The 27,889-nt window shown below is 35.4% G+C and overlaps 1 protein-coding gene across 1 annotated transcript in view; it reads right to left on the bottom strand.

Moving 5' to 3' along the window:
• Nucleotides 1–27,889, bottom strand: part of LRP1B (LDL receptor related protein 1B) — a 1,876,868-nt gene that overhangs the window by 971,738 nt on the left and 877,241 nt on the right. Inside the window, exons 4-5 of the mRNA XM_049615676.1 lie at nucleotides 20,172–20,291; nucleotides 16,000–16,128 (exon numbers count right to left, since the gene is read on the bottom strand). Of these exons, the coding sequence (XP_049471633.1) occupies nucleotides 16,000–16,128; nucleotides 20,172–20,291 (249 nt within the window). The remainder of the gene's footprint in view (nucleotides 1–15,999; nucleotides 16,129–20,171; nucleotides 20,292–27,889) is intronic.

Below are 27,889 nucleotides of genomic sequence, written 5' to 3'. Positions count from 1 at the left end.
TTCCTAATCACCACCACCCCCCCCCCCCCCCCCCCCCCGCCATTTATCAGAATGCCTGACTTGTTCACATCTGTTAGGGTAGTATTTGAAAGCTACCTTTCCAGCAATGACTTCTCTTACTACTTTATTTTGTGAAAATTGCAAGCCCCTACAAACTCTATACTAACTCTCTATAAGCTTTCCCTGCATTATTTTTCCCATATCACCACCAAACATTGCATGTAGCTTTTTTTTTTCTGGTTTATTATTTTCTCCTTCTGTCACTGTACCTCTAGCATTTAGAATCTAGTGTTTATTCAATACAAATTTTCTGAACACGTAAAATGGTAACATGGAATTCTTGCAGAGTACAGTTCTTTTAGAAGCATTCTGTGAAATGTGACAAAATAATTTTGTTTTCTAACTGATGAGTGGAATACAGAGAAAAACTGGCTAACAGGAAATTTCATAAACATCATTTGATCATTCAGGAAACAGATAGCATTGCAAAGAAAGGAAAAAAAAGCAAATGAGTATACTATGGGTAATATAATTAAATAAGCCTAAACTTTTAAATGATTATTTAATGGTTTTAATCATTTCTGATGTGAGTAGGGATATCAGGTTCCTTGTGTTTTACTCAGATAGAACGGCATTTGAATTTTTATCCTCTGAGGAATTAACTAAATGTAGGCATGAAATTCTTCTCCACCTTTAGAAAGACCCTAAAGTTTTTGACTTAATAAAAACTTCTAAACAAACAAAAATAAACAATAACAAAAAGTCTCAATGAGATTATAAAATTAATTAGCCTAAGAGTTTCTTCCCAATAAACAGACTTTCCATGAACCGCCTACTATAAGCCAATAAAAATGAAGTCTTGAAAATGCTAAGATCATTTCCACGATAAAGTATTGTGAAAATTGTGAATTATCTATGCTTAACATAACCTTGTCTAAGGACCACACTGAAGCTTGCTTAGCTGGTTGGCTTCTCTCTTAACTTTTTAAAGCCCCTTTGAACTCTGCAATGCTTGCTCTTGCCATTCTCTAATTTAGAAGTCCAGACTTGGTCCCTTTTCAACACTCCTAGCTCTGTTGTTTTCCAGTTGAACTTAGCGCTCCTGAAACCTGTTGGATCATAGATTTCTCAGGTTATGAAGAGGTCTTAGATGACTGTGTTATCATGTTAACAAAGACACACTGCCAGTCTGTTAGTACTTACTCTCTTCTTTTGACAACTGAAATGACCTTTGGTGACATTGCCTCTTATTAAAAAGTGAACTACGACTGAAAGCTTCTTTGCTTCCAAGCTTTATGAGAAGTCCAGATGTAGACGATAATTTCTTAACTGGCTACGAGTCAGTAAATTTACTTATGTAATAAACATTCTTTGGAGTAAGGCTAGAATATGAAAGAACACCAAGATTCCCCTTAGAAACTGAGATGAAAATGAATTACTGGTTAACACAGGTAATACTTACTTGATGTAACTGATAAATCTATTTGATTTTTTAGTTGCTTTTTGAGTAAATCAGGTGATTGTTTTAATGCAAAATATAGCAACTACTGATTTTATTACTTCTCATAAACAGAAAACCAATAAAGTCAGGTTCTTCATAATTTGACATGGTTTGATTTGATAATGGTGACTTTAAAAATTCAAATGATGTACTAGAGGAAGGACGCTTGTTAGTGTGATAATATTCACATGTCTCAGCTATTAACTATGGTTTCCCTCTTTATACAAATAAACATAGAGCGTATTTATGGGGGTGGGAGGAACCCAGTGAAACACAAAACCCATAAAAAAATCAGGGGCTAAGTGTATAAATCTTTTTTTTTTCTATCTCATGAAAGCTGGCATATGTAATCTGCCTCAACCTGTACTATGTCTGATCTCCAGTTGCATCATTACCTCAAGTTCCCACATGCCAATGGAAGAACATCATTATCTTGGGTAATGAGGATAAGTCTCGCCAGAATAAATGTGATCTTATCAAATGCCATCCTTAGAGTCAGTGGACAGTTCCCAAAGGAACAGTTGGAAAGCACATTTTAGATGACTTTAGTCATAGGAATACCTACATCAACACTTCATGTGAAGTAATAAAGACTAACTCTCCACATAGAAGAGACTGAAACATAAGAAAGCACTCAATGACTATACTTAGAGAACCAAGACTTAGATTGAATAAACCTTTCCAACAGGCTGTCAGTTGAGTCATGCTGGGGGAGCAAAAGTACCCTCATCTTCCTCACCATTCCCCATATGCGAACAGCATAAAAAATAGGTATTTTCTCTCCCAGTTATAAAGATGTGTATTTATGCTCTCTATGGCCAAAAGTTAGTTTTTTCCTATCATATATATTAACCAGTGCTAAAACTTTTGAAGACTGATTAGAAAACTGTGAATTAGAAGGAGAAACTTGAAAACATGGAGAAGATCATTTGACTAGATATCATAATAATGCCTATTTAAATGCCAGGCCACTGTAACTATACCCTTGCAAACATACCCTTATCCTCTCATAGCCAAGAGTATACTGAATGTGTATGTATATACTTATAATATGTTTTGACAGACAGTTGATGCTAAATGAATGTTCTCAGAGTGAATAAAACTTACAACTTATTTTTAAGGTTTCATTTAAACTTCTTCTTCTTCCATTCAATTCTAAGAATAATATATCAGTTATTTTCCTTTAAGATGATTAGAATTATGAATTCAGGTACTTACAAATAAATATAAACCTCATAAATACTTATGTTATAACAAATGTGTGTATATATATGGATATACACATATATAAATGTTTATCATTTGTTATATTAAGTTCTAATTTTCCTGTAATTGTGAGCAATTATCTCCACTAATAAAGTTCAGTAGGTACACCTTAATATATGTTGAGCCAAAGATAAAAACAACAAAAACAAAAAGATTCCTAGGTTCAACTCAATGAAAGGTTAAATAATGACTCACATGTGAAGTATATAAAATGAAGGGTCAGAGTAAGACTAAATGTGCAATCAAACAGAAAACTATCATCTATGCAGCCCAAAGAGTGGTTGTTAACCAATACAAACGTAAAATAATTGAAACAGGAATTTTTAAACTTTACTTTTAATACATCATATGCAAATTACATAAAGTCTCTAAAAATAAGAAAAATGGGATGCAGTTAGAAATGAGAACAATGTTGACAATTATAATAAAAATCACACAACCTCTGTAGGAAGGTAAACTACTATATGAAACAAAATGAAGAGCAATCTGTGTAAAGATACTAAATTACAAAAAAAAAAAAATCATCTTGGGGCACCTGGGTGGCTCAGTTGGCTAAACGTCCAACCTTGGCTCAGGTCATAATCTCATGGTTCATGGGTTTGAGCCCCCATAGGGCTCTGCGCTCACAGCTCAGAGATGGAAGCCTGCTTCAGATTCTGTGTCTCCCTCTCTCTCTGCCCCTCCCCTGCTCATGCTCTGTCTTTGTCTCAAAAATAAAAAAAATAAAAACATTTAAAAAAAAGTATTAAAAATATCATCTAACGGTGGGCAATAAGATACAAATTGTTGAATGTGAAATCTTACTTATGAATATAAATATGAACTATCTAGTTTAAAAAATAAGAAAAAGAATTATTCAAATAATATTATAAATTATAGGTCAGACTCAAATAAGCCAAACTAAAAATATGAATGAAGTTAATATAAGTGGAAGAAAAAAAGATATATGGTTGAAAATTTTTCTTTTCCTGTCAAAAACATATATGGCCAAATTTTTTTCTCTGGTTTCCTCAACTATTTTTTAATGGAAAAATTTATTTACTGAACTGAATAACATTTCTAATATCATGCCATATATTAAGCTATTGTATCATATTTTATAAAAAATAAAATAAAATATGACCCAAATGTGGAAACATCAAAGTGCTTTATAAACAGTACTGAGCTGATGGCCAACATGGTGGAGAAGTAGGGGGACTTCCTGCGTCTCCCAAACAAAGAAGGGCTGAAGCTAAAGGACTTTGAACCCCAAGAGTTTGGGAGGAAAAGAGACTGAGTCTACCAGGGAGAAAACGGAACAACTTGAGGGAGCATAGGTGAATGATTGTGAACTGGGGTAGGTAAAACCGGCTGCATAGACATGAAGGGGAGGGATTCCCCTTCTGCCAAGAGACAAAGGGAAGAGAAAGAGCGACTGGGGAAGCATAGGACTGTATCTGGACAAGAGAAAAAACTTGGGACCAGGATGGAGAGGGATCCCAACTTTAACTGCAGATTCCATCTTCAGACTGGGGACTGCTGCCCTGTTCACACACTTGGGGTGGTGGGGAGTCACCTTAGGGTTCAGTGGTAGGTCAGCAGTGCAGTCCTCAGCAGGAGAAACCGGTCCCTTCCCCTGAAGGGCTGAAGCACAGGACAAAACCAGCTGGAAGCTCATATCAGGAGGTGTTCCCCCAGTACCGGGGCGCTCAGAGTGGGAGTTTAATTCCCAGCCAAGCACCAGGGCAAAGGAGTCAACGGAGCAAGACAGACAGCCTCATCTATGCCTGCAGCACAGTGAGGACGGCTCCACAGGAGTGATTTGGGACACCGGGTCATGGAGAAGAGACTGGGGCATTGCCATGTTTCTCCCCACCACCACCAAAAACAGGGCCTCAGGGATGGTCTGCAGGGCCCACAGTGGAGGCAGGACCACCCTACACCAAACCACACCTCTCAGCTCTGGGTAACTACATATCTTCTGGAGCGAGATAGATGCTGTTGAACCAGAAGAACCCCTCCTCCTTACCAGTGCTGCTGCATTGCCTAGATTAATTCTAGGACAATTCTTGACGTATAGATTTATCCCCCCCCCCCAATTTCTCCTTCTTATCTCTTCGCTCCTCTAGGCTGTTACTCTGGTTATTGGTTTGTTTAAACAGATATATTTAATCCATTCTCTTGATACATGTTCTACACCTTCTTTACATTCCTTTCTCTCTCTCCAGATTAAGCCTTTTAGTCTCTCTGCCTAGTCAATGTTTCTTTTTTCTTTTTCCCCACCCCTGTCATTTCTCTCTTTCTATATGCTCTTCCATCAGCACTGCCTCCACCCTGTTTTTTACCCATAGCTGGTGTTTCTGTTTTTTTGCTTTTGGATTGTTTTTAGTTTTTTGTCTTTTGTTTTTCTTTGTTTGCTTTATTTGTTTCTGTGTTTGTGTATTTGTTTTCTGTTTGTCTCTATGTCTGTTTTCCTTTCCAGGGCTACTTCAAGGAACAAATCAAAGCACACCTGGGGGAGGGTCCAAAACATCACTACAAGTAGGGAAATAAAATAACCAAAGTTACAACAACAGAAAGCAAGTAACACTCTCCAAAAAACACCTCCTGAAGGGCCAGGCCACGGACATAGTATAACCCCCCTTTATTATAGCATTGCTCGCAGGTGCAGAGCACATAACAAGCTGTTAAAAGTCATAAGGGACAGAAAACTAGGTAAAATGATGAAACCAAAGAATTCTCCTCAAAAGAAATTCATGGAAGAAGTGACAGCTAAAGAATTGATCAAAAGAGATTTAAGCAACATAATTGGAAAAAAATTAGAATAATAGTCATAAAATTAACAGCTGGGCTTGAAAAAAGCATAGAAGACAGTAGAGAATCTATTGCTACAAAGATCAAGGTACTAAAAAATAGTCTGATGAATTACAAAATGCTATAAATGAGGTCCAAAAAAGAAAAAATGGATGCGGCCACAGCATGGATTAAAGAGGCAGAGGTGAGAATAGGTGAATTAGAAAATACAAATATGGAGAAAGAGAAAGCTGAGAAAAAGAGCGAGAAAAAAAATCCAGGATCACAAGGGGAGAATTAGAGGACAAAGTGATTCAATCAAATGGAACAATATCCATATCACAGGAATTCCAGAAGAAGAAGAGTGAGAGAGGGGCTGAAGGTATACTCGAACAAATCATAGTTGAGAACTTCCACAATTTGGGGAAGGAAACAGGCATTTAAATTCAAGAGGCACAGAGAACTCCCTTCAGACGTAACTTGAATCGATCATGTACATGACATATCAAAGTGAAACTGACAAAATACAAAGATAGAGAATTCTGAAAGCAGCTAGGGATAAACAGGCCTTAACATACAAAGGTAGACATATATAAGAATAGTAGCAGACCTATCTACTGAAACTTGGCAGGCCAGAAAGGAATGGCAGGAAATCTTCAATGTGATGAACAAGGAAATATGCAGCCAAGAATCCTTTATACAGCAAGCCTGTCATTCAGTATAGAGTGAGAGATAAAGGTTTTCTTAAACAAACAAAAAGTGAAGGAATTCATCACCACTAAACCAGCCCTACCAGAGATCCTAAGGGGGACTCTGTGAGTGAAATGTTGCAAGGACCACAAAGTACCAGAGAGATCACTACAAGCATGAAACCTACAGATACCACAATGACTCTAAACCCCTATCTTTCAATAATAACACTGAATGTAAATGGACTAAATGCTCCAACCAAAAGACATAGGGTATCAGAATGGATAAAAAAAAAAAAAAAAAAAAAAAACAAGACCCATCTACAAGAGACTCATTTTAGACCTCAGGACACCTTCAGATTGAAAGTGAGGGGCTAGAGAAGTATCTATCATGCTACTTGAAGTCAAAAGTAAGCTGGAGTAGCCATACTTATATCAGACAAACGAGACTTTAAATTAAAGGCTGTAACAAGAGATGAAGAAGGGCATTATATAATAATTTCAGGGTCTATCCATCAGGAAGAGATAACAATTATACATGTCTATACACCGAATTTCGTGGCACCCAAATATACAGAACAATTAAACACAAACATAAACAATCTTATTGATGAGAATGTGGTAACTGCAGGGCACTTTAATATTCCACTTACAACAATGGAAAGATCATCTAGAGAGAGAATGAATAAAGAAACAATAACTCCTATTCACAAATAGTTCCTGTTTGAAAGATGGGTCTGTAAAAAAGCCACATTTAATTTGTTCCCTAAAAAGAATATACTGTCTTAGTATTTGCATGTTTATGTAATCATTTAACAAATTTTTTTTTTTGAACACAGCCAGCTGACGTCAGGTACTGCTCTAGATGCTAGGGACAAAGCAGTTAACAAAAGTATAAAACTCCTGTTTTCATAGAGCTTACATTTTAGTGAAGAAAGCAGACAATAAGCAAACAAATAATATTTCATATTGTTTGGCAGTGATAAATTCTGTGAAGAAATGTAAAGCATTAGTAGTAATTGGGATGCAAGATGCTCCTTAAAGACAATAGTTCAATTCATTATATATCTAAAAGTTTGAAACAAAGGGTTTGAGAGATAGAATGGTGTCAAGGATGATTCCAATGTTTTGCCTTGGACAACTGGGTGAATGAGTAGGGGCTGATGTTTACCACTGTCAGGGAAAGAATCAAGACTGTGCGACACAAACAAAGTGATATTTCTATTATATTTCCAATGGAGATATTGAATTGGATTTTAATATCCAAGTGAGTTTGGTGTTGAACAGAGAAGCCAGGTCTGATGATGCAAACTTACCAATCTCAGTCTCTAGATGTTTTATAAAACCATCGAAGATGTGTTTTTAAAGTCATGATACAAGATGAGAGCACTTAGGAAATCAATAGAGACGTCCAAAGAACTGAACACTGATCATGCCAAAATAATGAGGATAATGTAGCAAAGAAAAAGAGAGAGAGAGAGAGAGAGAGAGAGAGAGAGAGAGAGAGAGAGAGAGAAAATTCCCAGTAAGCTAAAAGGAAAACTCTAAAATGTACTGCTTTAAAAAGGAAAAGTATTCAAAAAGGAGACAACGATTAGTTGTGTGGTAAGCCCTATAACTAAGTAATTAGGCAACTGGAGGTCACTGGTACTCCTGACAGAAGTTTAAGTGATTCATAAGAATATAAGACCGATAGGGGCGCCTGGGTGGCTCTTTTGATTGGGCGTCCAACTTCAGCTCAGGTTATGTTCTCACAATCTGTATTTCGAGCCCAGTATGAGGCTCTGTGCTGAAAGTTCAGAGCCTGGAGCATGCTTCTGATTCTGTGTCTCCCTCTCTCTGGGCCTCCCCCGATAATGCGCTATCTCACTCTCTCTCTCTAGAAATAAACAAACATTCAAAAAAAATTTTTTTTAAATATAAGACTGATTTAAGTGGGCTCAAGACAGAAGGGGAGAAAGTAAATAAAGGGAAAAAAAACACATTCTGTGAGTTTTTCTATAAAGAGAGAAGAAAAATGGAGTGGTAGCTGAAGAGGAATGTAGGTTCAAAGAAAGCTGTTTACTATCATCTTTACAACAAGCTTATATGCTAATGGGATGATCCAGCAGAAGTGAAAATAGAAAACAATTATATGAGACTAATTCTTGAGTAGGAGAGAGAATTTGGGATTGGTCCACAATTGCAGAGATAGGCCTTAGGTACTAGCACAGTGTGTTCGTTCATTCAAACAAGAGGATGGTGAAGTGATTAGTTCTAGATACAGATAGATTGGTACATTTAATAAACTTCAGGGCGAGAAAGTTCTCTTCTGATTGCTTCTATTTTCTCAAGTAAATATGACACAAAATCATCATGTTAGAATAAGGAGACATACAAAAATTCATTATCTAGGGGCGGAAAAGGAAAAGGTCATTTAATCTATTTCACTGTTTTCTGACCAGGCTGCCAAAGGACATAAACATACAACCTATACTTAAGATTGCAATTTTTTACTTTGTTATTAAAAAGACAGATTAGTTCTAGGTAGGTACTCAACAGTGATTATATACCAAACTTCTAGGTACTTTACCAGATATATTCTTGGCAATTTGATGGTATGTTGTTCGAAACTTCTAAAGACTATTAAAATATAATTTATCTAACAATTTTACACATGTAACCTGTCATGGAAAACACAGATGGAGGCTCTGTGAGTCCTAGTGTTACCAAGAAATGCTCACATACATTTAAAACTGTAATCCATACGATGCATTTTCTTTTCTCAGGACTAACATGACTCTAAGCAGCTTGACTTGGAAGAATATGCAGACTACCAGTCATCAAAGTCAAGGGCAAGTATGTTCTCTAGAGGGAGGAGTGCAGGAGAGGTACTCTCTAACTATGGTTATTTCTTTGTTGATTGCTATTGATACAGGGGATGCCTTGAAGGCACTCTGAAAAAAAAAATTTCTTATTAGAAATGACAAAATATTATCTTTTTCTCAGCTTTATTTTTTCCCTGAGAATTTCAATAGTTGTATACTTCTACTTCTCCCAAAGTAATAGAGAAGTTATATACATATGTATATCCTTGCCTTACTTTCTAATTGAATAACTCATAATTTCTATGAATTAAAATGTGCTTCATTTGTTTTTAATTTTCATTATATGTCCAACTTAAGACAAAAAAGGAGTGCATTTGATCTATGATAATTGTAGTGCATGATATGATCTATCACATGTCCCAAATTGAGAATTTAATTAATAGTTCAAAAGCTATTCTACAAAAAATTAAATATAGAAATATAGATAGAAATTTACACCTAGATGTTACCTCACTTGTAAAAATAAAGTTTATCAATTCTCAAATCTAGAGTAGAGCCCATAAATGTGGCCATCTGATTCTTCATAACCATACAAAGAAGTCCTTAGCTAGCTTGCAATTATGATGTTAACTAGTAAAGCAAGTGAAAACATGCTTTTCTTTTTTTCCTACATATGGTATTTTCTTACACTCTGGATAAATCAAAGGTGTCATGACACATAAGACACCGTGGTTATGTTCTCTAAGATGTCAAGAAAGAGGCAACACTGTGAAAATGATGTCCTCTTAGAAAAAAAAAAAAATCAAAACAAAACAGAAAAAACACACATAGAATATTCATGAGAAGTTTAATACCTCAACACAGCATACTCATTAATAGGGTTTGGGTGGGGGAAAAAAAGTGTGATATTTAATTTGGGTAATGGAAATTCTATCTGAAATCATTGCCCTGGTCTGTCATGGAATGTGATTTCCAACTAAGAGCCAGAAAAGAAGTAGGCTATGAATAGTCCAGGAAATAGAGAAATATGTTGATTGGTCAGGCTAGGTTTTCAAAGGCAGCCTGTGAAACTCTAGCATTTCTCTAGGACGGAGCTTTAGGCAATACCACACGATTGCAGGCAGAATGGCTTGGTCTACAGTTATATCTGCATAGTCAGCACACTAGGATTATATGTCAGTCTGAAGAGGGCTTGGGCTAGAGGGCACATTTGTGGACATTATGCATATTTTCGCCAATCACTTCAACGTCACTACTACAGAAAAGGTAGCATGAGCCCTGATTAACAGGATAAAACTGGGAAAATACCCCACTTTTTTTGTTTTCATCTTTTCCAGCCTTTTGGCATTCCTTTTACTAATCCTCAAAATCCCAGTCCCCTATTCTTCTTCCTGGATGTTCACAAAATTGCTTAAAGCATCCAAAAAAAAAAAAAAAAAACTACCAAGCACATACTCTGAATTAGGCACTGACTTACTTCTCTGCCACTTACTATTTACCATAGTATACATAATTTCTTCCATGTATATGTGACTGAGTAAACAACAGCGCATTTGGGTACCTATGCTGGTTATGGTCCACTAGGCTCACTCCTAGCTCAGAGTCTCATATACCATCATGTCATCAAATGCCATTCTCAGTTACCCCACAATAAAATGACAACTTGTACAGGAACTAGACCTTTGGACTAACTAAAAATAGCAAAACCTATGGATAGTGAATCTTCAGATGTCCAGACATAATCACATATCATTCTGAGGGAAGCCATTCTTATCCAGATGGCATAGTGAAATAGATCTGACCTACTTAGTCTCATAAATTATCAAAGTTACTAAGACTTAATATGTCACCCTCCCTAAGAATACTCACATTTTAATAGAGAGTGCTTTAAAAAAAAACAAAGAGAACAAGGCAATTACATTGTAATAACTGAATTCCAAGCATTTCAAGTGGCTGATGAGGCTATGACACTATAAACAAGGTACTCTTCCTTCGCTATACTGCCACTTGCCTATTCTCCACACAAGCCGAACCAGCACCTGCAGAAAATGTTGAATGATCCCTCTACCTTTTAAAGGAAAAATTTAAACTATACATTAGATAACAGAATTGCAGGTAGACATAGGAGTTATAGGACATTATATTTTGTTTTATTTCTCTTTCTTTTTAAGAATTGCAGCAAAGAAAACAGTGAGTGGTATGAAAACATTCCCTAGCATTGTCTAAGGTTGTGATTCTGTGGATTATATAGGAATTATGATTTGTGTTTCTTACACCTAAGAGTTCCATTGCCTAAATGGTCTCCCCACTGTCCCAATCAGTGAATAGCATAGTATAAACTGTAATAGAATCCTAAAGTTATTTAATGGACTCTCTTGACTCACTACTCTAGTTCACTACATGGCAAAGAGGTACACTCTCTCTCTCATGGTGCCAATTATTACAGTGTCTCTACACTGATGATACAATTATTCAGTGCTCTTTATTCTGGGACTGCTTTAGTGCAATCAGTAGGGTCCTACTGGTACTGTAGAACTGTAAACTGGGTTAAGTGCCTGTCTTCAGCAAATGGTCAGGAGACTGAAAAGTACAGTCCAATGAGCCTGACTTTATCAGGAGTAAACCTGGCAACAGTTCATAAGTTAAACACCCTTGGCTATTACTTTCATTTTTACAGGTTCTGCAGGAGCCCACTTTTAGCCTTAGGTGCCCGCATTTAAGGGTTACTTCTACATTAAAATTTATCTAAATCATTTAAAAGAAAGTAAATTAAAAAAAAAAAAACCTTTTCATTTTCAGATTTGACAACTCTAGAACTCTAATCTCAAAAAAAAAAGTATACAGTGAGCTTAAATGGATATGTATAGATATTTTAATGATTATGTTTAAAACATTTAAAAAAAAAAACATTTTAACATTTATTTTTGAAAGACAGAGCACAAGCAGGGGAGGGGCAGAGAGAAAGGGAGACAATCTGAAGCAGGCTCCAGGCTCTGAGCTGTTAGCACAGAGCTGGACACAAAGCTCAAACTCATGAACTGTGAGGTCATGACCTAAGCCAAAGTCGAATGTTTAACCAACTGAGCCACCCAGGTGCCCCTAAAACATTTTTTCAAATGACAAGTCCTTATGTTGAATTAAAAATTTACTAGCTTTTGGGTCACCTGAGTGACTCAGTCAGTTGAGCATGGGACTCTTGATTTCGGCTCAGGTCAATGATCTCATGGTTTGTGAGTCCAAGGCCTGCATTGGGCTTTGTGCTAAAGCACAGAGCCTGCTTAGGATTCATATTCTCTCTCAATCTCTCTCTCTCTCCCTCTCTTTCTCTCTCTCTCTCTCTCTCAAAGTAAATAAACTTAAAAATTGGTTTTAAAAATTACTAGCTTTTAATGTGTGTCGCATTCCAATGTTATGAACATTCCATTATGACATTCATATTCCAGTATGTCTCCCACTACATAGTACTATAACTATTATATAAAATTATTGTTTAATGTACATTATAAAATTTCTTCCATTTGGAAATTATTCATTTTGATATCAAATGGATAGTTGGACTAGATTACCTTTGAGTTCCTTCCAACCTTGAAATTATTGATTCTACATTTCAGGAATCAGGTCAATCTTACCACGCATAGAAAAGAATTTGTCTCTGTTGCATGAATTAACAGGAATGAAAAGGACTCTTGCCTAACATTAATTTCTTCCCCCATCTACCAAAAGGTCTAAAATCTCCTACCCCTTATTAGTTATTTATTAAAGGTGCTCTTAAGGCTTGTGAATTTTACTTGGATTCAGACACTACATTACAAAGGTGGGATAATCAATTAATAGTAATTAGGTAAATTAATCTAAGTTAATTGTCATATTGAAAATAAGACCCCACAGGCACATTTTGGGATGAATAGCTGAGGAATGACCATGTTGTTATTCTGTGCTGAAAGCTATAAGCAGCTTCCTAGCCAATTGAATCTGCCTCTCTCTGCCTTCACAGAAAAGGCTATTCTTTCAAGAACTTTTTAGTTTTCCCATCTATCATTTAGCAAGCCTTTTGCAGAACCCTCCCCTTGGATCTAGTTTTAATTTCCCATTGTATCCCTTGGGCTTGATATTTCTTTCTCCCTTTCTCTCTTTCTTTCTTTTGTCTATAAATCTTTTACACACATCCACTGTTCTGGACCAGCCCATTCTAACCTCCCATAGTTTCTCATGCTCCCATATTCTGAGATGTCTGGAACTCTGGCTTGTAGAAAAAATTAGGTTTTAGAGTCCAGTAGGGTAGGATTGTAAAGGAAGAAAAAAGAGGGGCCAATCTAAGGAGCCAGGTAAAGGAAATAAGGAATAGCAAAGCCTTAAAACAAATGTGGTTTAATTCAAAACATTTTCCTAGCACTCATCAGTCATGGCAACACTACAGTATAACATTGCCACAATAATGTAAGGCTGATGCGTTAACTAACATTTTACGTATAACTGAAGCCAAAAGTATCCTCTGGTTCATTTGTTATCAATTTGAGAAAACCAAAGCAAAAGTGATCGCTTTCCTTTAGAATTTGTACAAATACATTGGTTCAAACATCCATGTGACCTTTAGAACTAGTCAATATATGGTATAGACTTGTATCATTTACGATATTACTAGCAACTCATTTTTCTAAAACTATAAACCCCAGGAACATTCTCATAAAAACTGTATCTTTCAAACTCTGTAGGCTAATATTGTCATCAAGCCAACCACCAAGAGGTGAAGGCTTTTATATGTTCCATTATCAATTCTAGATTCATCAAATCTCCTTTATTCAGCATTATATTATCATGTACAATCCCTCTCTGGTTACATTGTTATTGGCAGATACCTTCTCCACACAAAGAAAGGAAGTGCCTCTTTGTATAGGGTTTATTACATGACACCCTCCCTGTAAAGCCACAGCAATATTGTGTGGATCAATAGAAACCGTAAAGAACAAGCCTTCTACTTCTTCAGCCCATCAATATTTTAAGTCAGAACACTCAGTGGTGGGAAAAAAGAATATGCGACCTGATTTAATTTTTCTCAAGGATTGCCCCCCAAAATAAATGTGGCCTCATACACCAAGTCAATAATTCAAAGAAGTAAACTAAGAAGTAAAAGAGTTTCTGTCTAATTTGGTATACAAATGTCTTGTAAATAATTTAACACACTGTCTCAGGGAAACGGTTGAAAGTATAGCATGAGGTTATGTTGTAGAGGGAGACAGCTGGGGCTGTTTGCGAAGCAAATCCAATGCTTTGCTCAATCTATCTTCAAAAAAGGGAATGCCATTCCATGCTTCATTTTATAATTGCTAATAAAAGGGGGTAAAGGGGCACTCATTAATTCATCAAAACATCATAATTTGAAAACCCATAAAATGAAACCAGATTTGAGAAAACTTAGAAGCTAAATGGAATAGCATGTACAATATTTCCTTGTATTATTCTTAATTCAGCCCACAAAATATTAGCATTATCCTATTGTTACTAACATATCTCGAGGCTATTTCATTAGCAAATCATCTACACTTACTGAGTGTTTACAATAGACTGAATACTGTGCTGAAACAATAGGCTTCTCCCCACCCCCCTCCCCCACCAGGGACAAGGTAATAGGAAGGCAGTTTTGAAACAAGAATTCCAAATACTTAAGAGTGTAGCATTCATGGGGCTTCTGGGTGGCTCGGTTGGTTGAGCGGCTGACTTGAGCTCAGGTCATGATCTTGCAGTCTGTGAGTTGGAGCCCTATGTGGGGATCTGAGACAACAGCTCAGACCTTAAGCCTGCTTTGGATTCTATGTCTCCCTCTCTCTCTGTCCCTCCCCACTCATCCTCTGTCTCTGTCGCTCTCTTTCTCAAAACTAAATAAATATTAAAAACATTTTTTAAAAAAGAGTGGAGCATTCATCTTAGTAATTTTAACCAGAAAGAAAAGTTCATTCCTTCTTTTTTTTTTTTTTCTTTGCTTTATCCTTTGCTTCCTTCCTTCTTCCCACAAATATTCACTGAGTACCTATGTGTTCCAGGCTAGATCACAATTCAGTAAATAACAAAAAACAAAACTCACAAGTTCCATACTCTCATAACACTTCCATTATTCTGAAGAAATCATGATAAGCAAATGCATAATGGGGTTCATTTCAAATGGTAGTGGTATAAAAAAAATAAAAATGAAAAATCATAGTGATTGAGGAAGAATACATAAATAAATAAATATGGGAAACAAGATAGTGATGGAGAGGGTACATACTGTTAAGCAGAATGGGCAGCAAAGGCATTCTGAATTTAGCCATTTTAGCTAAGCTTTGAATGGTAAGAATGTGCATATCATAGGGAAAAGCATTGCAGGCAAATAAAACATTAAGTGGAAAGACCTCAAGGCAAGAGCAATGCTGTTGAAGAACAACAACAACAACAACAACAAAAACATTATAGCTGGTGTGTGATGAAAGGAGAGAGTAGCACTAAGTGAGACTGGAAAGGTAAATGTTGCCAGACCATTAGGTTCTTACATGTCTTGTGAGAAGTTTGGATTATATTAAGATGAGTGAAAGTAATGGAAGATTTTAAGCTGGAGAATGAAGTGATTTGGTTTCTATTTTAGCAGATCACTTTATTATGCTGAGTATGAATTTTGGTGAGAAAGCAGGAGCTCAAAGAAACCAGTTGAGAATCTATTTCCTAGTCTAGGAGAGAGATGGATGATTAACATCAATTCATTTCTTTTCAACAGGTTTTGTCAAAAATTAGAAACTTCCTATTAATGGAAGGAGTTCTGCAATGACCAGTGACAACTGAAATAACTACTCTGGATTTTTAAGTATGGATCAGGGAATTAAAATGAAGGGGAAAAAATCGATTTCTTTCAAGTCCATATTACTCTAGTACATTTCTAACAAAAAGGAACTGAAAAAAGGAAATAAATTATAGAAGGACAAAAACCATAACTTACCGTTTTTGGCTTTGCAAGATCTGTTGTCTGGCTGCATTATGTAGCCCTCCACACAACTGCAAGCATAGGATCCGTATGTATTTATGCAGGTCTGGCTGCATGCACCATAAATAGCACATTCATCTTGATCTACAAGGAAAATGGGCATCATTTGTAAGCAGATTTATTGTTGGGCATTTTGTTTCTCCTGAAAGAAATTTTCTTTTTCAAATTTTGGAAGGAGATTATTATTTTAGAAAGGAAGAGCCAAGTCCAATAAGTCTTTTCAAAACCACACTAACTGAAAGTCAAAATTCAATATTGCTTTAATAATTACAGTGATGCAAGATCAAACTTAATACCTAATAGTTTATTTTAAAAGATAATTTATTGGCATTTCTCATGGACAGGATAGAAGTCCCTATATCCTTTTCAAAGACAAAAATGCATTCCAAAGAATATTTACTGAATAGATCTAGTGTTCATGACAGACTTTTTTACTATTGTAACAAAGAAATTATTCTAGTAACATGGTTTTAAATGAACAGATTAAGAGTTCTGAGCCAAACTATGCAAACCACCCTCACTAAATGAAAAAGAGGAAACTATTAAACAGTGTTTAAAAGAAAAAAATCATCTTAAATTTTATTTTAATATCTAAGGTCCTCTTTCTATTCTTTACATTCTTCCTCTCCCTATACGCCTTCTTCCTGCATCTTGTTCAAATCTCTATAAACAGCAAGTACTTAATGATTCTTAACCAACCAGGAAAATAAAATAAAAAAAAAAAATTGCGTCAGCTAATAACTGACAAATGTACATTCAGCCTGTCCTGTGTACATGTATGATACTAATCCCTGAAGAAACAAAAAAAAAATTTTTTTTGATGCAACATGGTTCCTACCTCTAAGTGAAACAAGTCTAATGAAATATAATTTCGATTCTATGCATTTCCTTATAATAGAGGCACAGTCTGGTTATGATAGAAACACAGGGATGTGAACTGGCTTGGAATTAGAGGTAGAATATTAAGTGAAGGCTGCATACTGAGTTTAAAGGATGATGTGGACTTTCTCAGATTAAGTAAGATGGGATAAGATGGAAAGTGGCACTCCAGTTAAAACAGCATATGGGGATTTCAAAGGAGCATAAGGGGTCAAGTGGAATAAGGGCAGATAAGGAGAAGTGGTAAGAAATAGCACTGAGCAAGTAGTTTTGGGGTCAGATAATGAAGTTATTTCTATGCTAAAGGGTTGTACATTACACACAGGAATTGGGAAAGCATTATTAGAGCTATCTAATCAACTTTATATTTTAAAACTAAATAAACATATATAAAACTGGATTGGTGAATGTAGGGAAGAGATCCTGAAAAATTAGCTATGTGCTAATTTCACACAAGAAATTGTATTTCGATGCCATTATATTTCGAACAAACTGGTGGGGGGATGGAGGAAAGGGAATGGACTGAAATGTTTAAGAAACACAACAGACTACATGTGAAGACTGGATAGATGGAAATGAGTGGTGGTAACTAAAATCAGTGGTATGATAAAAATATGTATTTATTCCTGATCCTCAGTGTCTGGCACAGAGTTCCTAAAATCTTTATAATTTTCTGAGCAATAGCAGTGTCTTTTGTTATTTAGGAGTCCCTTCAGAATATACCTTAGTCTATGCCAATGAGGTGACTCAGGGTGGGACCACAAGATAATGCCAGGATGGCATCACCAGAAAGATCAAACACATGATTAAAGGGTGGGAACTCTCAGCCAACCCTCGGAACACCGAACTAAGAAAAGAGTTTACTAAGGAAAAGCAAAAATATTCCTGAGTAGCTAAAGGGCCATTTAAATTGGGAAACTGCATTTGCATGTCATTAATTTGCACTTTTCTGAGATTTCTTTGGCTTCATATAACAGCTTGAATTCATGGACAGTTTGTTTGAAGTAAGTTGCTTTGGGGATAAAAAAAAAATAGTATTTGAAGCTAAGTTTCCACTGATAATAAAAGAAATTAAACATTCTATTTGGTAAAATCCAGCCCCTAGTGGCAGAAATGATTCTTATCAATTTTCAGATTTTTCAACCTTAATTTTATTGGTTCCTATTTTAGTTTTTCTGACATGATTGTGCTATCCAGGATAGCAATATGATTAATCATTTTTTTGTTGTTGTTCTTCTTAACCAGAATGCACTGCTATAACATTCATGTAACTTCACAAAATTGGCTGCAAATGAATAGGCATGTCATTACTTATAATGCTGCTTTCTTTCTCCCTTTAAGGACAGAAATTACCCTGGAAAAAGGCTTCAGGAAGGCATAAATGATGCTCAGATATGGCCATCCAGGAGTGCAGAGAAAGTAAAAAGAGTTCCTCTTTCATCGGTGACCTTCCATACTGATTGATGCGTAAGTCCTCACTAACATTCAAAAGAAGATATTGATTATGGTTTTTTTTATGGATTTAATTAGGAGATTGGGGAGAGACAGATCCATGCAAAAGCAGCTGAAAATCCTGACTACTACAGGACTCAGATGTAGCAAAAGAGTAAGGATGCTGTATAGGTATATTAGCCTACCCTGTGTGAATGGAAAGAGCTGTTTTGAACTGGAAATTGCATGCATGTATGCATTCACGCAAAAGTACTATTCATATATGGCTGACATTAATGATTATACAGTGTCTAATGTTGCCAGATCTTCTGGGTTTTTTTTTTCATAAAGTCTGAGATTTTGTGTGTAATCTTCTGATTTTTTAATTTTGGTTTAAAAATGGTGAGTCAAATAAACATGGACTATTTGGTCTACCTATAGTCAGATTAAATAGCCTCTGTGTGTGACAAATATTTAATAATAAATGTTTCTGTAATATTTGTATTATACAGAAAATAAACAAACAACAAATGAAAAATTCAAGCCCAGATGTACATTAAAAAGCAATGAGCCTTTTCAAGGCAAGAATAAGTAGGCTCTGTAGACCCGAGTTTTAGTCCCAAGTCTATTACTAAGAAGATGTGTAGGACTTAAATAAGTCACTTAATTTCTCAGGGTCTCACTTTTCTCACTTCTGTCATTAGAAATTTGAACAATATTCTCTCTGAGGACTATTTCAACTTTAAGATTCTGTTACTAGGGGCAAGTGATAATTTTAAAGCAAAGGTTTAATGTAATCGGCAAAGCACCACTTTCTTTACAAAATAGTTTGTTTATTAGTGGCTCTGGCAATGCAGATATTGTTTGATCATATATATAGATTCTACATTTTATATTTTCTATATATAGATTCTAAATACTATATAAAATAATGTATTACTTATATTGTGAATATATCAGATTTATATGTATATATTAACCTATAAATAATGGAAATGAATAGAATCGAGAAGTAACCTAGAATTGTTTGGTATGGCAGAGGGGAGTCATTTCAGAGAGTAATCATGTGCTATAGAACATTCACAAAAGCAAGAATTAAGACATTAAAAACACACATAAATATTTTTATGTTCATCATTATTGCTATTGATAAAATGCCAAGTGCCAGAATCACTAATCCAAAAAAGTAAAAATTGTAAAGAATGTTACATGACATCATTAACCTACCTCAGTTAGTAACAAATGTCTACTTCCCTGCAGCTATATAACTAGCGGAAAACATTTAGGAAGTTAAAACCATTTGTGGCTCAGTCAGTTAAGTGTCCGATTTCAGCTCAGGTCATGATCTCACAGTTTGTGAGTTCAAGTCCCACATTGGACTCTATGCTGACAGCTTGGAGCCTTAAGCCTGATTCACATTCTGTGTCTCTCTCTCTGTTCCTCCTGCACTTGCACTCTGTCTCGCTTTCAAAAATAAAGATTAAAAAAAAAATTAAAAAAAAAAACCATTAAATCCAATGTTTGCACGGTTAACCCAAAACCACTTCCTATTGTTGACATTTCCCATGTTTGACATTATTGCAATATGAATTGAAAATTGATTGGTAAAAAATGCATATTTGTTATATCTGTGTATATGGTTTATGGGGCAGTATCATGTTTTAAATCAAAGGAAACAAAAATAACATAAACAGTGTGTGAAGTATATGGTAAGTGCTCTAAGATACTTTATTAAATTTCTATTAACTAAGCCTTTGTAAAAAAAAAAGAAAGAAAAAAGAAAAAGAAACAGTAATAAAGTCATGTATCATACTTACCTCTACAGCTTCTCCCATCTTCTTTCACTTCAAACCCATCCTCACAGTAACATCTTGTACTATTTCTGACCACTGCACATTTATACTGACAATTCAACTGCTGGCAATTGGGTAATAGTTCTGTGAAAGAAAATCAAAGACACTATGTCAATACAACTGTGCACACATGTGTACTGTTTTAAATTTAAATATTGTTAATATTTACTCTGTGCATGACCAAGATAATATAGTTCTCATTGGTCTCCTCAAAAATTTCTGTGGTTGGTTGAGAAAACAAACAATACCTATTCCCTGTAAAATATGTTGGCTTGTATTTGTCTGAAGTATTGTTAACAAAATTTTAGATTTGTTTGGTCGTTTACTTTTTAGCTTATTATGGATGTTCAAAGTCACAAATCTTTTCAAATTCTGATAAATTATTTCAAGAGGAAAAATGTCAACCCAGTGGTTGATTTCAACTTTTATGCATTTCTTATCTGACACACTAATTGATTTTCTATCTTTTAAGGGCTTGTTTTGATTTACAATCCATGTGTAACCTTCATAGCAATCAATGTGAATATATTCCATTTCAATAATTTATCTTTCATTGGTGGCAAAATATAAGACAAATACTGGACATAATATATTTCATTATATCTGAACTCTTTCAGAGCAAATACATCATTGAAGCAAAAGTTAGCAAAACCTCAGAGTAAATTAGAATTCAATATGATAAATGTATGAAACAGAGATGAAGTGACAGAAGCATATTCATTGCACAAATAATTTCTAACAGGAATAAGATTTGCTAAACTAGAAAAATAAATGGATAAAATGTGTAACTGATTTTGCTGTCTGAAAATATAAGTATTAATGAATTGCAACAATCTCTTTTTTCCCCTAGGGAGAAAAATAAGTGTTTTGAAGATTAAAGTTAAATGATTCAAAATATGTTGATATTTGCTGCAAGGTTAGCTGGTGCTTCAGAAAAAAAAATATATATATATATAAATTACAGTAAAAATATATGAATGCTCCAATGTAGAAAAGAACAGCTAGAACATTCAAAATTGAAATTTTGCAATTTACTACCTATATAATTATTTTCTTAGCCCAAATATTTTTCAGCTCTTTCATGCGATTATTTCATGCATCTTCCCTTCTTAGAATCCCAAATTTTCTTCCTACTGGTCAGTCACATATTATGGTCTTGCTTCTTAATTTTCACAGATGACTAAAGCAATCAAAGAGATTTTCTACATGTTTATGCTTCACATTTATCCACATTTACCCAAATCCACATTTACCCTTAATCAAAGCCCAACTCCCTCCAATCCTTGTGCACAAATCCTGTCCCCTCTCACCTATTCGAGGATATGACTTCACCTATTCTCTGCTTCCTCTCATAATCATTTGTTAACAGTTTATATTAGATCACCCCGGAGCCCATCTCTTTCTGACAATTAAAATATTTTTGGAACACAGTCATGCCCATTTGTTTACATATTGTCTATGGCTGCTATTACACTACAAAGGAATAGGTGACTATTTCCTAAGAGACCTAAGACCCACAAAGCCTAAACGATTTACTAAAGGGACTTACAGACAGTTTTCAGATCCCTGACTAGCTCGTTCTCAGCATCAAACATGCTCTTATATTTCCTCAACTTAAAAACAAAAAACCTTGACCTCACTTCCCCTACTAGTCAACTTTGCCTAATTTCCCTGTTCCTCTTTATAACAATAATTAAAAAAATAATCCATACTCACTGCCTCTCTCTTCTCCTGTTTCTATATTAAACCCACTCCATCGAGGTCTCACCTCCACTACTCCATAGAAACTGGCTACATAAATGTCTCTGATAAACTTGATGTTGAGAAGTACAATGGCCGTTTTCAGTCCTCATCTTACTTGACATCTCAGCAGCATTTGGCAGTTAACTACTAACTGATACACATTCATCATGTTGCTTCCATAGCTTCACAGTCTTGATGTTACTCCTATTTCACACCCCCCTTTGAAGGCTTCTTTCCATTCTAGTGAACCACTTAGGCTGAAGTGCCCAGGGCAGAAACCTTGATCTTTGTCTCTTATTGATCCAATTGCTACTAGTGAACTCATCAAGTACCATGGCTTCCCCTCTCCCTGCAACAGAACCACAGTACCATAACTTGAAAGCTACTTGTGCTCTCTTCAACTTCTAATTTTCACTGCTTAGATCACAATCAATAATTTATTAGATTTCGTTCTCCTTGAAATAGCTGGAACAATTTCTATTTCCTTGATACATATTCAACCAATATATAGATGAACTATCTGATTTCTAGGCTTGGATTTTGGGTCATTGTTAATTATATGCTAATAAAATGTTAATATTCATGTGCTGTACAAAGACCAGTAACTGCATGTGTAAAAATACATTAATAAAAATATAGAACAAATGGTTCTTTAGAAATTATGGCATTTTTCCTTTGCATATGGTAGTTATTTACATTATCGTTTCCTTTACTAGTATCTATAACTACAATTTATAAACCTAACATATACCAAGTTCCTTAAATATGCAATCTTTTTGAAATCCTGTAACAGTTAAACTTGTAGATATTAACCGAAGATTGTGCAGCAAATATATGAGAGAGCTACCATGTAATGTCACCCTGCATACAGAGCCTAAGTTTTCAGTATTGCCTCTAATTCCCAATGTACAATACAGAGATGGTTGGAAACGTGGTATACATATATTTTTATTTTTGTTTTTCATTCTAGGCTTAGTACTGTGCTATTGATGAAGTGTTTGAAAATTTTTATGGGACGAATGAATCAATAAAATAGCTTAATTCTAGGATGAGGATTAACACTCTCAGGTGTCATTTCTAGTCCATTAAATTAAACTAGGTCCTAAAGATAGTTCATTTACATCTTCAAATTAGGTAATAGACTTGTCAAATCTTGTTTGATTATGGTGGAATCAGTCCAAAATTGCCCTGAATATATATGCTACTTTACATAACATTGATTGAGCACCTAGTCAATGCTAAGCACTCTGCCAGGGTTCCACACATACAAAATTGCTTTTGACAAATTAAGGAATTACAACATGAGTGTTAAAGTGGGTAGGGTTAGGTGGGAAGGATGACAATGTAAGCAACAGTATAATTTAAAGCAGAAAAATACATATGCTAAATAAGAACACAAGTGACGTGAGCTGGAAACAGAAGGAATCCTCCAGAGACTGGAAATGAGCACAGACAATATGGAAACTAGTTGTGAAAAAAGTTTAATTTAAGCTGAAATTTAAAAGATAAGAAGAGTTCAGTAGACAAAATTTATGAAAGTGCGTTCAAGATAAAGCAGACAACATGATAAAATAAATTAAAAGACACGAAAGCCTACAAGAAATAAGTACAATGAGAAATAACTGTGTGTGGCTAAATGGTAGTGTTTGATGTGGTAGGAAATGGGGCTGGAATTATTGTTTTGGGCTCGATCAGAGTGGATTAATTTTTAGCTTAAGTCGACTTTTCTGTTTTGATAATGAGGGTCACAGTGAGTTATTGAGGACAGAAGTGTTTGATGGTACCTAATACCAGGGAGAAAGATGAGTGAAAGACCAAGAAAGAAGAAAAGCTATCTATAAGACTAAACATAGCAAAGACAGAAATTAGGACTATGAAGATTTAGATGAATGGATGGCCAAATACTTGGTGAAAGCACAATGACAGGAAGTTAACAGTACCAATAAAATGAATTAAGAATAACAAAAAGGCTAGAAGTTTGGGGGAAAATACTAAATTTGCCTTTGACTACTTAGTTTCAAATGTTGATAAGATAATGGCCAAGAGAAAGTTGAGAATTTGAGTCTAACTAAGAAAGGAAGTCTGGACTGGAGATAGCTTTGGAAGTTACAAAGGAAAAGTAGGTAATTAAAGCCCAAAACAGAATAGAATCATCCTCTATAAAGAATATTTATACTACAAATAAACGTAGAAAACTTTTTTTTAAGTTTATTTATTTATTTTTAGAAAGAGAGAGTGTGTGAGAGAGAGAGAGGGAGAGAGAGAGAGCACATACACAGGGGAGGGGCAGAAAGGGAGAGAGAGAGAGAATCACAAGCAGGCTTCCTGTTGTCAGCACAGAGCCTGACCTGTAGTCGATCCCACGAAACATGACATCATGACCTAAGCCAAATCCAAGAGTCTGAGGTTCAGCTGACTGAACTACCCAGGAGCCCCAACCCACAGAACTTTTATATGTGAAAGGCAAGCAGAAGAAGAGTTCTCAACAAAGAAAATTGAGAAAAAAATATCAAATATATAGATGGAGAAGTTGAAGAGCTTCACAAAATCTAAGGAGAAAGAACACTTCATGGAAGTAAGCAGAGGAATAAAGGTTAAAACCTTTGACAAATATTATTGGAAGAAGCCTAAAAAATGCATTGGTTTTTTTAATAGGATCAATTAAGACCTTTAAAAAAGGTTTCAGTGGAACAGAGAGGATAGAGGAAGTGTAGTAAGGGGTTGGGACAGAAAGAGGAAATAGGAAAGGTTTCTTACAGAAAAGAATTAACTATATTATGAGTAAACAGAATAAAGGTATAGATTTGACCTAATTTATTTAGTCTCTAAGGCGAGTATGTTAACTCAGTACTTTAAGTGCTTTATTTTTTCCACTTAATTTCACTACCCAATTCCTTGTTTTCCCTTTCAATTATAACTACAAAATCCACAGACCATTGGTTTCATATTTCTGCTCTCACCAATCTTGAAATATCTGGAGTATACCTGCTGAAAATAGTTACCAATTTGGGGGTAGTGATGTGGAAAACTGAGGAAAATGAGAGAAAATGGAGGAAATGGATATGAAAAACTGGACCTCACACATGGTTTTCTATGTTGGGCGGGGGGGGGGGGGTGTCTAGTGGTTGAAAACAGCCAAAGAGATGAGAGGGAAATTCAGCTTTTGATTAATCAAATTTATCCTCTATTAGAATTTGTGTATGTGTGGAGAGATTGAAAGTATGATATCAAGCAAAATGGTAAAACGGATTATTCTAATAGATCATGAAGAATTATGAAGAACTAACAACATGAAAAACTAAATTTTAAAATTTGGCTTAACTCTGGAAAAGCAATACCAATTACTATAACATTATCTATTTGAGCTGCTTACCATTTATGCTTAATTACATGCAACACTATAATGCTTACAAAGATAATTAAAAGTACATCAGACTAATTTTGTTAGAAAGCTTATTTGGGTAGAACAGAAATTTTGTACTGGAATTATCAGTCTTCACAGAGTGCTTTACATTCTGAAACACGGTCATATGTTCATGTAACATTCTCATTGGTTTGGATCTTAGACTGAAGTAGGAAGACCACTACCATCTAAAGAGATGAAATAAACAAGTCAGAATACAGATATGTAATATGGTTTTTGATCTGTATTTCTCAGCATTATCATAAAAATGTCTTTTTTAATGGAAATAGAGAAGCTATTATTTCAAGAATCAAATATAATTCGACTGATGAAGACTCTCCCAACAAAGACCCACTACATTCTGTGATATTTAAGGAATCTTTTTATGTTTTTTTCCAAGTTGTATACAAGATTACCAAAATGTGACTACATCCTCTCTATCAAATGCAAGTGAACAGCTAAGAAGAAATGGGTAACTTTGAGGCACTAAGCTTTTCAAGCCATCCTTTAACTTAGAAACAGATTTCTGGATTTGTGTTACTAATAAATAGTAACAGGATTCTAGAAGGATAGAAATTCATTTCATACTATATCTTGTATCTCTTTTACCACTTTGTTTCATTTTTCTGAGTGGTACAAGACATCATTAAGGTCTTAAGCACTGGAGCCAGGGTACTTAGGTTCCAACCCCAGATTTGCTAATTTTAGGCTATAAGCATGGCAAAAAAAAATAGCTAATATTCACCAATGTTATTTTCTCTTCCTGAGAAAATGAAAAGATTACTTTTTTCCGAGTTGACATGCATTAGGTTGGAGCCATAAATCTGGCTCTGGATAATATAGTATATGCAATATTAGTGTGTGCCACTTCCTGACCTGGGCTCTGAAGCATTCTGATGATGAACTTTCTCTTTACTTGTCAGCCTTCTGGATGCAGAGAGGTCAACAGAAGATTCCAAGGACCTTGGGATGGCACTGGTCTAAACTGGAGGGAGCCTGAAAGAGCAAGCATCCATATCCCCTGATGACCCAACTGGATGGTGATGTGAGTGAAAGTGTCTGTCTGTTGCATTCAATCCCTGAGGTACCAGGGTTTTTAAAGAATACTATGGTGATGGGCACATGATTTAAGCTCTCTATGCTTATTTTTCCTTATGTCTAAAATGGGGATAATATGGGGCACCTGGGTGGCTCAGTTGGTAAGGCATCCGACTTTGGTTCAGGTCATCATCAGACAATTCATGGGTTCAAACCCTGCGTTTGGCTCTGCACTGACAGCTCAGAACCTGGATCCTGCTCTAGTTTCTGTATCCCCCTCTATTTCTGCCCCTGCCCGGCTTGTGGGCATTCTCATTCTCTCTCTCTCTCTCTCTCTCTCTCCCTCTCCCTCTCCCTCTCCCTCTCCCTCTCCCTCTCCCTCTCCCTCCCTCTCCCTCTCTCTCAAAAATAAATAAATAAAATTAAAAATAAAATAAAATAAAATGCGGATAATAATAGAAACTACCTCATAGCGATGTTGGGAGACTTAAATGAGGTATATCATGCAAATTTCTTAAAATATTTCCTAGCACATATAATTCTTTGCATCTATTATTACTTTTTACAATCATGTTACAATTTTGGTTTAATCATCTGTTCAGTACAAGAAAATATCTACTGTCAGTATTCTTGAAATAATTTACATAATCTCCAAGCAATTGGGAGATACGTTTCTTTTCTCTTTCGCTCCTTACTTTTGGGTGTTCCAGTTTTATTCCCAAATAACTTGGTGCATCTTTTGACACTTTTTGGCAGAGATCTTATGTTTTGATAAATTCTCCTGAAATCTTTACCTGAATGAAAAATCCCCAACAGGGAAATACTAAACCATAGGAAATGAAGATTTTTCTGTACTGGCTAACTAGTTTCTATAAAATATGACTATTACTCTCTGAAGCAATGTACATCCACATTTAATTTGCTATATAAGCACAGACCAATTGATAAATCGGCTAAGAAATTTTTACCTAATACTATGGTAGTCTGCCTAAGCTTAGGGATTGTTAACAGCATTGGGATTTAAAACACATTTCCACAAATGTATACAGGTTTATGATTTAGGAAACATACACAGATACATTTTGCTAACCTGCCACAGAGTAAAAACAGGACAGTAGAGAAGGTTGATTTGAAGTTGATGACCAGATTCCAACCATTACAAGTTATTACTGTTAGGAGGTATCTCCCCTCATTAGTTTATATAAATATTTCTAAGCCAGAGAACCACTGTCTTATATGTGTAGCCATGACTTATCCAAGCTGCAGTCAATAGCATTATGCTGGCTGCCTTTATGACCTATAATTGAATAATTCACATTGATCACAATTCACATCGATGTATTGGACTTAGTGGTACAGTGAGAACACAACTGCACTGTTTTATTCACGGGCTCCTAGGTTATATGTTTCTCCCGGAGAGGAAATTAGAACTTTTATCAACTCTTTGGAAATACCAAAAAATATAGGCACTTTCTCAAAACTTAGGCTAAGACAATAT

Source organism: Panthera uncia (genome assembly GCF_023721935.1).
Source record: "Panthera uncia isolate 11264 chromosome C1 unlocalized genomic scaffold, Puncia_PCG_1.0 HiC_scaffold_3, whole genome shotgun sequence".
Taxonomy (NCBI): domain Eukaryota; kingdom Metazoa; phylum Chordata; class Mammalia; order Carnivora; family Felidae; genus Panthera; species Panthera uncia.
Note: the sequence above shows the minus strand (reverse complement) of the source record. Positions and strands in the feature narration are given on the sequence as shown.